We start from the raw sequence: 11229 nt of genomic DNA on the forward strand, positions 1-11229 counted from the left end.
TACTCTGTCCAAAGAGAATGGAGGGTATTGGTATTGAATGTAACCAGAATTAAAAGTCCACTTTTATCCGTCGCGGACGGTATTGGGACTACTCTTGTTGTTTTGAAGGACTTACAGGGTTGATTCACAGGGGAATTCAATTACATAGGAATGCTAAAGAAAGCAGATGTCAGATTCCTTTTGATTTCTGCAATCTTGTATGTATGTATCAAAAGTACTGTTATTTTAGATGTTACGCAACAAGCAACATTTGACCTGTGGATTGTGTTATGAACAGGCACTGCATATTAAGGAAATAAGCTGTTTCTTTTTAAGAGACGCCTGCATGTCAGGTTTAAGTATATATTAGTCATGTAGCTGTACTATAGGAGTCACAGCTATAAATGTTGGCTCTGCGTCACACACATCCTCATGTTCAAACTTTCACCCTGTAAGAATCATCCTTGTTCATATATTTACATCATACGACACTACGTATATCCAACCGTAACATCTATAAGAGACATTCCTAAGTTTGTTCATGGAACTGAGTTTCTCATAGTTTTTGTTGTATTTTTATGCATATCAGTAGTGACTGGTTCCTGTGTTACTACGGTGATTTTAAATGAATTCTCATGTGAGTGCGTAGGTTTTAATCATTGTATAATCCCGTTATGTTTGATAGTTTTCGCTCTGTATTTTCTCATTTAAAGAAAAATTAGATTTGTAACTGGACACATTATGATTGTGATATTTGTTCAAATACTCACACTTTAAAGGAGCATGCTTTGGAAGAATTGCGGAATATTTTACCTGTGCTTGGTTAAGGGCTTTCCTTTCATTCAGCATGTAAGTAAGTACCATGCAATTGTCAGTTAGCCAATAAACAACTTGCACAATTCTCCTTTAAGTGACTGAAATGTATTTTCAACATGGCTGTTTGAATGGCAGGTCAGCATTTTTTGTAATGAGTCTTGTTCTGGAGGTAATCTTCATTAACTTCACAATACCTTTAAGATACTTTAGGATGATTTGGACAAGAAGAACGAAAATGCTAATATAAACTCAGCAAAAAAAGAAACGTGGCCACCAGCTGCATTAAGTACTGCAGTGCATCTCCTCATGGACTGCACCAGATTTGCCAGTTCTTGCTGTGAGATGTTACCCCACTCTCCCACAAAGGCACCTGCATGTTCCCAGACATTTCTGGGGGGAATGGCCCTAGCCCTCACCCTTCCGATCCAACAGATCCCAATGGGATTGAGATCCGGGCTCTTCGCTGGCCATGGCAGAACACTGACATTCCTGTCTTGCAGGAAATCATGCACAGAACGAGTAGTATGGCTGGTGGCATTGTCATGCTGGAGGGTCATGTCAGGATGAGCCTGCATGAAGGGTACCACATGAGGGAGGAGGATGTCTTCCCTGTAACACACAGCATTGAGATTGCCTGTAATGACAACAAGCTCAGTCCGATGATGCTGTGACACACTGCCCCAGACCATGACGGACCCTCCACCTCCAAATCGATCCCGTTCCAGAGTACAGGCCTTGGTGTAACGCTCATTCCTTTGACGATAAACGCAAATCCGACCATCACCCCTGCTGAGACAAAACCGCGACTCGTCAGTGAAGAGCACTTTTTGCCAGTCCTGTCTGGTCCAGCGACGGTGGGTTTGTGCCAATAGGTGACGTTGTTGCCGGTGATGTCTGGTGAGGACCTGCCTTACAACAGGCCTACAAGCCTCAGTCCAGCCTCTCTCAGCCTATTGCGGACAGTCTAAGCACTGATGGAGGGATTGTGCGTTCCTGGTGTAACTCGGGCAGTTGTTGTTGCCATCCTGTACCTGTCCCGCAGGTGTGATGTTCGGATGTACCGATCCTGTGCAGCTGTTGTTACACGTGGTCTGCCACTGCGAGGACGATCAGCTGTCTGTCCTGTCTCCCTGTAGCTCTGTCTTAGGCGTCTCACAGTAAGGACATTGCAATTTATTGCCCTGGCCACATCTGCAGTCCTCATGCCTCCTTGCAGCATGCCTAAGGCACATTCATGCAGATGGGCAGGGACCCTGGGCATCTTTTGGTGTTTTTCAGAGTCAGTAGAAAGGCCTCTTTAGTGTCCTAAGTTTTCATAACTGTGACCTTAATTGCCCACTGTCTGTAAGCTGTTAGTGTCTTCACGACTGTTCCACAGGTGCATGTTCATTAATTGTTTATGGGTCATTGAACAAGCATGGGAAACAGTGTTTAAACCCTTTACAATGAATATCTGTGAAGTTATATGGATTTTTACGAATTATCTTTGAAAGACAGGATCCTGAAAAAGGGCCATTTATTTTTTTGCTGAATTTAGGTACAATTGACTTGGATTTGTGCCACAAATGCTTAAAAGTTAGCATTTGAAACAGTGGCCTGGTAAACAAAACCAAAACATGGATTGCTGTCATTCCTTGTCCATAGACTGCTTACAGGGTAAGGAAACCAATATGTAATTTGGGTGGACTATCCTTTTAAATTCTGCCCGTTGGTTGCACGGGAAAAAATGGTTATGTTCACTCAGTATCTTTAGAAATTTGACATAGGCCTACCGACTGTCATGTATTGCTTTGCTTTGCCAAGTCTTAATCAGAATCCAAATCTAGGTGCAGCTAATAAGCGTTGTTGTGGGTAATGCCAGTAATTTACCACCAAGTGGCAGCATACATCATTCAGGCATGACGTCCGCCTTTCAAATGCTTCAAGTAGGAAGTGAATTCGTCACTTCGCCAGACAAACTATGTTGGAGAAAATCCAATATTCGTTAATCGTTGACTGGTATAAACATGTTTGGCTGTGAGTATTTACCATATAACAATTAGCCGCACTGAAAACCTGACGGACATCAGGTTATAAGGTAAGTGCGCAGAAGCATATCAACTTTCTACACTGTCAGCTGAACTAATGTTTTGTCATTTTCCTTAAATTCAAATTGAATACTGTATATCATAATTTAATAATGTCATYTTTTCAATGCTTAAATAATTGATAGGCCATCTAATGTGTATGTCATTGTCTAATTCAGGTAGCCTATTTTAATTACAGTTATATTATATATTTTCAAAATTATGAAGATTTGTAATTTGAAACAACATTTATGTAAGGAATGTATAGTAAGGATGACAGATACAATGCGTAAATGCTGTTATAAAGTGGCATTCCTGGTTTGTACTCCAAATCTATATAAAGGAGAAAGTGTTACATGAAATTACGAAGGCCTACACCCTTAGCGATATTGTGGCAAAAAAAAGCTAATTCATCTAACAGAACGTATAAAAATATGGTATCGCTTTATCTAATCCAGCAGCAGGCAATCATAGACAAGATACAGTGATGCTACGGTCTTGTCTTTACAGCAATGTTGAGGACTTTGGCCTCCTCCTATGTCTTTCTCTCCTCGTGTGTATCAAATGCAGGGAAATTATTTTATAGAGGCAGGTTGAAGGTTTATAGTGTTGCACTATAAAGAGCAAATCAATATTCTTTCAGGTTTCACAAAGAGGTCCAACACCAAGGTGCTTTATAGAAAGAGCAATACATTTTTAGACAATATCAGTCATACTTGTTCATGTGAGAGAATGCATGGCTGATGCCACCTTTTAACAGCAGACAGGGGGTTGTGTTTCCTTTTCTCCCAGCAGATAGGACGGTGTTTCAGACCATGGTCACTGTTGGATACCCCAGTGCCCCCAAGGAGGGCACAGAGGCCATCGTGCCTCAGGAACAAGAACCAGAGAAGAGAAAATTTCGGTCCCACTCCCAACTATATGGAGCCGTCGGGGACAGCATAGGCAATCTAGGAGATAACTGCCCGACTTGTCGGGGAATAGGGCGTATTCCAAGAAGTAGGTGGCCCACTTCTGCCAGACTGACTGCTTAGTTGTTCCTGTGATTAACTTACATTTCAACAATGTGACTATTTCCATGTTGGTATTCTAAGACTTGCTGATGGGATTCGGGAAGTGTCTTCCTTAAACTATTGATAACCCACACTTGATTTAAGAGAAGTGATGTTGTGTGTTGTGTGCAGGAAGGCTGACATACCAATAGAGCCATATCTCTAACTGTGAAATAGTAACCCTCCTTACTGTTCTCTGTATAGAACATGATCAGCTAGTGGCAGTCATCTCATGTTCAGACAAAAGACTGAGGCCCAGCCGCACGTAAGTGTGTGTGTGTCTGTTTTTGTGCGTCTGATTGTGTGTGTTTGAGTGACTGTGTGATGTGTTTTACCCATATGTGACACTGTATACAGTAAGATTCTTTGTGAATTTAATCAAAATATAATATTTTGCCTCATAGTTGTTAACTCAAATTTTCCAGGAAACTCTACGTGTGTATCTCGGTGGTGCTGTGTCTCCTGATCTGCTTTCTGATCCTCTTCTTCCTCTTCCCACGGAGTATCTCACTATCCCCTGTCACCGTCCAATCAGTGATGGTCTTCTTCACCCCAGACAAAGTTGAAATGCAAGTCACTGTAAGTATACATGCCACACTCCCGTAGACATCAAAGACAACATGTGGTCGCTCATTGATTGGTCTATTGCATGAGGTCAGTGTGTTCAAACTATGCGTTTCCTCTTCTAGAATGTTTTCGACTTCACCAATGACAATTTTGCGGAGATGAAAGTCTTGGACTTTGATATGCAAGTGCTGATCGATGAAACAGTGATGGGCAGAATCAAGATATCTAATATGACCTCGGTCAAATCACGTTCAGAGAAATTGGTGAGTTTGATATTGTTGTTTAATATAAATCATAATGGATCAAGTAGCCTAGCGGTTAAAAGCGTTGGGCCAGTAATTGAAAGGTCGCTGGTTTGAATCCCGAGCCGTCTAGGTGAAAACTCTGCCGATGTGCCCTAGAGTAAGGCACTTAACCATATTTGCTCCTGTAAGTCGCTCTGGATAAGAGCATCTACTAAATGACTAAAATGTAAAATGACACAATTGTAGTACTGTCGTGCAAAGCACTTTCCTTTAAGGTCCTATATAAAACAATTTGACCTTAATTCCCGATCTAATTGAGTTTTCCGGTCTCCTTTTTTATGTTCGTACAGTATACTGTTGTCATACCCATAATAATTGAGGACCCAGGCCTAAAGTAAGCATGATGTTTATTATCACTTATATGTTCAATATCATTACCATCACTACTTCTAAATTAGGAAGGAAATATAGTATTATCTGTGTACATTATGGTACATCAACTACTCTTGGCTAGGCCTTACAGTGCATTCGGAAACTATTCAGACGCCTTGACTTTTTTCACATTTTGTTACGTTACAGCCTTATTCTAAAATTGATTCAATTGTTTTTTCCCCTCATCAATCTACACACACTACCCCATAATGACAAAGCTAAAAAAAAAAACGTTTTTAGAAATGTTTGCAAAAAAATGTGGAAAAAGTCAAGGGGTCTGAATACTTTCCGAATGCACTGTATATGAATTAAACTTACAGTACGTTCTTGGTTTTGTTTTCAAAATATGATTTTCCTTATGTTATATGTATAGGCTAATAAATGTCTTCGTAACTCTTCTGTTTCAGTAATTACTGCAAGTCAACCTCCATAAGGATTCACACCTTGTTCTTACTTTTGCAGTGGGTATCACACTTTTATTTTAAGATATGTTAATTAAAGGACCAACCATAAACACATCCGTCTCACTACATACACTTCAAGACACTTCAGCATCTGACTACTAGGCTGTAGCATGCCTAGCTTCAGTGCTTGTCTATAGTATGCCCCATTGACTTCCTATTTCAACATACACTATAGTGTAACGACCCTGGGTTTATAAGCGCGGATATCGACTCTGCCACTTGAGCATGCTTTTGGGGCACAGTCGATAGCGCGCTGGACTTCGGGCTAGAAGGTTGAGGGTTRGAGACCTGCTCCCTGCCTGTTTCATTACAATATATACAAAAGAATGTGGACACCCCTTCAAATTAGTGGATTCAGCTATTTCAGCCACACCCGTTACTGACAGATGTATAAAATCGAGCACACAGCCTTGCGATCTCCATGGACAAACATTGACAGTAGAATGGCCTTACTGAAGTGCTCAGTGACTTTCAACGTGGCACCGTCATAGGATGCCAGCATTCCAGTTAGTCAAATTTCTGCCCTGCTAAGTGCTGTTATTGTGAAGTGGAAACATCTAGGAGCAACAACGGCTCAGCCTCGAAGTGGTATGCCACACAAGCTCACAGAACGGGACTGCCGAGTGCTGAAACACGTACCGGGTAAAAATTGTCTTTCCTCGTACCGGGTAAAAATTGTCTTTCCTCGGTTGCAACAATCACTACAAGTTCCAAACTGCCTCTGGAAGCAACGTCAGCACAATAACTGTTCATTGGGAACTTCATGAAATGAGTTTCCATGGCCGAGCAGCCGCACACATGCCTAAGATCACTATGCGCAATGCCAAGTGTCGGCTGGAGTGGTGTAAGCTCGCCGCCATTGGACTCTGGAGCAGTGGAAACGTTCTCTGGAGTGATGAATCACGCTTCACCCTCTGGCAGTCCGACGGATGCCAGGAGAAAGCAACCTGCCTGAAAGCATAGTGCCAACTGTAAAGTTTGGTGGAGGAAGAATAATGGTCTGGGGCTGTTTTTCATGGTTCGGGCTAGGCCCCTTAGTTCCAGTGAAGGGAAATCTTAGCGCTACAGCATACAATGACATTCTAGACAATTTTGTGCTTCCAACTTTGTGGGAACAGTTTGGGGAAGGCCCTTTCCTGTTTCAGCATTACAATGCCCCCGTGCACAAAGCGAGGTCCATACAGAAAAGGTTTGTCGAGATCGACTGGCCTGCACAGAGCCCTGACCTCAACTCCATCAAACACCTGTGGGATGAATTGGAACGCAGACTGCGATCCAGGCCTAATCGCCCAACATCAGTTCCCTACCTCAATAATGCTCTTGTGGCTGAATGGATGTCCCTGCAGAAACATCTAGTGGAAAGCCTTCCCAGAAGAGTGGAGGCTGTTATAGCAAGAAAGGGGGTACCGACTCCATTTTAATGCCCATGATTTTGGAATGAGATGTTCGATGAGCAGGTGTCCACATACTTTTGGTCATGTAGCATATCTCGACTGYAACTGCCGAGACACTCAAACATACATATCCTGTACTTCTAAGAATGATTTACAAAGTAGTTTTGCTGACTATTCTTGTCAGTGGCCTTGAAGACCTTTGGCGAAGTAAACATGTATTGACCTTACTTCTTTTCACCTAGACAAAATCTGAATTTTGCTTTTCAAGACCCAACACTAATGCTACTGGAGCCAATATAGGAATGTTTTTAGCCTTTTCAAAACGTGGATGAATTCCCCTTTTCAAGCCACGTGTTCAAAATATGTCACTCATTTGTTTCATGTCCGTTTGGGATTAATCGGGCTGTTAACCTAGTAACAGTGTCACTATAGTCATTCCTTAGAGCTCATAAACCAACCCAATGTACAGTCGTTGCATTTATTATTACKGAAAAAGGTAGTCGGGAATAACAAATGTTTGAACTTTGACCATTTTTCACATTTTGAAACAGGAGACTGTGCACTTGCAGTTGAAGATTTCAAAATGTCCGCCTTAATATTCCCTCTTCGTCTTTCACAGAATGACAATGAATGTGTCCTACCTGGCTCACTCGGAGCAGCTGTCCAAAGACACCTTTGAGTACATTGACTGTGGAGCCAACACCACCATTCCCCACTCTATCGGGCAAATGATTTTGGAACAATGAAAGCCTGGCAACGAGGGATTCCCAAAGTGAAAATATGTATACGTATTGTAGTAGACAATATAATTCATTCTAGTATTGTCCTATGCTCTGCCCACATTGTTTGCTGTGCAATATTCTTCTAAAGTAGTTTTGTGAATGATTTGTGAACTGTGCCCACATTATTTGCTGTGCAATATTCTTCTAAAGTAGTTTTGTGAATGATTTGTGAACTGTGAAAGTACATGTTGGTTGTTTTAACATAACTGTAGGGATTTAGAACATATATGAGATGTGTGAATACAAATTAAATTCCACAAGTCATGTTATGTGTATTTTAAAGTTTACTGCATTGATATTCAGTATGCGATTGGCTTGTAATTCCATTAACCTCCATCAACCTTACAGTATATAACAAGGTAAATAACATTTCCTAAGTGTTGCCATGATTTGACTGTGAGAGGAATGGTGCAGTGGAGTGACAACTTTCCTGGACAGGGTGTTGAACTCTGACTATTTGCACACTTGGAACTTTTGAGGCACATGGCTGAAATACCTAGAACCTTACCAGCTTTTAAAAGTCTTTCTTTGAAGACACTGACATGAGGTGTGTGTGTGTGTGTGTGTGTGTGTGTGTGTGTGTGTGTGTGTGTGTGTCCAACTTTGGAGGTTAAATCAAGTTTCTATAATATTATTGAATTTCCCTGTCAATCGTCACAACATGATTAGTAAAAATAAATAGGCCATATTCTACTCTCAATTTCTTAGATTGAAACCATGAAAGCTGAGCCCCTGATAACTAGAGGTCCTATGGTAGTAGAATGAACATGTTTGGCTAAGGTTGTCCCCATAACTCAACAGTGTGTGATGCAAGAACTGAACTCACTATCTGTTGTCAATCTGGGCACTGTAGCTTTCTTTGTTAGTGTGCACACTGTTAGGGTTGCGTCAATTCAATCTGGTATAAGGACAAGTATGACAATGAGTCACTAATTGTATGCTAAGTACTTTTTATTAACTAAGTAATAAATGGCAAATGCAATTTCCGTATATACGGGTTCACTGTAACATCACGCAGGATGAAAACAGAGAAGACACTTGTTCCTGACAAAGATATGATAATATACTCATGACAGAGATAGTTCCCACTTCTGAGCCGGCCTGTCAGAGTAGAGACTGGGCGTGGTTTAGACTCACCCAGCTTATCGTTGGTGTTGGCGCTTTAAGCCAGTCCTGGCCCCTTAGCGCATGTGATGTCCCGACGCTGTTGCTGTGTAGATTACGCTCCCTCACCCCAAAGACTGAGGTCAGACAGCTCTGCAATATTGTCTGAGCTATTTGCACCTGTATACAAAGCCCACTGTTCTCGCTCAAGGCTAACCACAGCTTCCCAGCACACTTATCTGGGGCTAACTGTTACTTCCAGCACACACACACACAGACACCCAGGCCAACAGTTGCAACAATATTCAATCACATGTGTTATAGTATTGGGTTATAGTGCATAATTCAGAACCTCACAGATGATCTTCGTGTGTATAGTTTATCTATTATTGTCTATTGTACACCATAGTCAGCAGTCTCCTGATTCACCCCCCTCCCTCTACACCCCTCCTGTGCCTCTCTAAGATTAGCACAGTTTCGGTCCCACAGTACAGCGCCCTTCTTAACACACACACATTTTACACTGCTTGTTCATATCTTATGCCCTTGTACAATGTTGCATACACACACACATTTCAGGCTGTGGCCTCATGGTTAGGCTATGAGAACTTGTTACTCCTGAGAACAAAGACAAATTGTCAGGCCTACATGTGTCAGTAGCTCAAACTTTAATTAATGTAAAATCCTTCTAGTTTATAGTTATTTTAGCACGCTAAGCCTAGCAAAACCCCACAACACTTGCAGTGCACAGTTTAACCTGCTATAAAGAGAAAAGCATAGAGAGAGGGCTATAAAGAAGTTAGATTCAGTTAATTGCATAGACATTTATAACCTCTAGCAAGGGATGAGAATAGTTTAACTCAGCGGCACATCCAGCACAATGGGTAGGACTGGCATGTTTGGCGCCTCAGGCTGGCTCTCTACCATCAGAGCAGGTCACTTCACATCCTATAAATCCAAGAGAGAAATCCTCTCTTTATACACATTGCTAAGGCTCTGTGATTTAGTCTACCACTGGAGTAACATTGTAACCTTGACTGAAATAGCTACGGTATCAACAATGTCCTACTGTCCTATAATGTCTCCTACTTTAATGTCATCGATAATTAAAAGAACAATGGCCCTCCCTGTCTTATGAGTGATAGTCACGCGGCGTTCTGCCTGCGCCGTGCTTCCCACTGCATGGCTGTCATGTTAGTACATCACGCTGTGAAGAAGGAGGACGTGTAGAGTATTGGACCACACAGCGTAATCTGCGCATGGTAATTACCCTGATTGATGAGTACTTAAGAACCTGGGCTCGTTTGAGTGGTAAGGCGAATGAAACAGCCGGACACTACCCACTGGGCACAGAACTCAATTCAACTCCACGTTGGTTCAAATGATGTGGAAGCTATGGGCAATGCCTATAGATAATTTGTTCCTTAAACATGGTGGGATCATTTTGCGCCTGTGAAATTAATTATGTGAGAAATGGCGGAGGAAACCCAAACTTGTATATTTTATCCATTACATTGAAATTGAACTGCAAAAGTAATTTTTATGTGCGCTATATCATCATGCACAGGCTTTTATCTGCAACAAATCAATTTGATAGAAACATCTCTGGTAGGAAAATGCACGTATTGTTTTTATGCAGATTTTAGAATATTCACATGAAAATCTGTCGCCAATTGAACGCAAAACTAGTTACTGATGTGGTTTTCCAACAGCAAGGCTCAGTGCAACATGACATTAGTGTTGCCAGTAACCACGTTTCCATCCACAGTTTTATTGTAAAAATACTTAATGACCTTTGATAATATGAACTTTGCAAAGTTCATGCAGTCAACATGTAGGTGCAAGTCGGACAATTGTTATCCTAGTAATGCAAATACACTTTGAAAGGCCGTGAACTTCACAAAAGTGATCCACTCGAACGCGCCCCCTATGACGCAATCCTTTGAAGAGGCATAAAAACTGCATGCACAGACTAGCTACATCTAATCACAGAATCGAGTTTAATATAATAGAATAACTGTTTGCGCAATAATACATAAGATCAATTCACAAACTGCATTGATTATGTTTATACTAAAACATATTTTCCTCTGTTTAAAAACAAAGACAAAATTGTAATTTATTACTTTCCTAAATATAAAAAAATGCACTTGCCAATGAGCTCTCCAGACAGCAACAACAGGACAACATCAACAGCCCTTACTGAAGACAGATCTATCTGACTGTGCTTCTGATTGTGACATAACATTATAATGACAATGCAAGATTTGAACAAAACTGTTTTGTTCAATGAATTCCATCCCATTCTTACCCAGTGTGTGGGCAGTG

At 41.3% G+C, this 11229-nt stretch overlaps 1 protein-coding gene across 7 annotated transcripts; it reads left to right on the top strand.

Annotated features, from left to right (window-relative positions):
* Positions 1 to 2714: 2714 nt before the first annotated feature.
* LOC111978803 (transmembrane protein 106B) lies at positions 2715 to 8490 on the top strand. Of its 7 annotated transcripts, none has more exons than XM_024009054.2 (8): positions 2715 to 2872; positions 3629 to 3860; positions 4118 to 4178; positions 4339 to 4492; positions 4603 to 4743; positions 5076 to 5119; positions 5565 to 5618; positions 7635 to 8490. In XM_024009054.2, the coding sequence occupies exons 2-8, from the start codon at positions 3677 to 3679 to the stop codon at positions 7759 to 7761; spliced, it is 765 nt and encodes a 254-aa protein (XP_023864822.1). In that variant the 5' UTR covers positions 2715 to 2872; positions 3629 to 3676; the 3' UTR covers positions 7762 to 8490. The 7 variants fall into 7 exon arrangements, 6 of the variants coding, with proteins under 6 accessions (XP_023864822.1, XP_023864823.1, XP_023864821.1 ...); XM_024009055.2 differs by having other exon boundaries at positions 2716 to 2872; positions 3654 to 3860; XM_024009053.2 differs by having other exon boundaries at positions 2716 to 2872; positions 3657 to 3860.
* Positions 8491 to 11229: the final 2739 nt, after the last annotated feature.

Source organism: Salvelinus sp. IW2-2015, linkage group LG18, assembly GCF_002910315.2.
Source record: "Salvelinus sp. IW2-2015 linkage group LG18, ASM291031v2, whole genome shotgun sequence".
NCBI classification, from domain to species: domain Eukaryota; kingdom Metazoa; phylum Chordata; class Actinopteri; order Salmoniformes; family Salmonidae; genus Salvelinus; species Salvelinus sp. IW2-2015.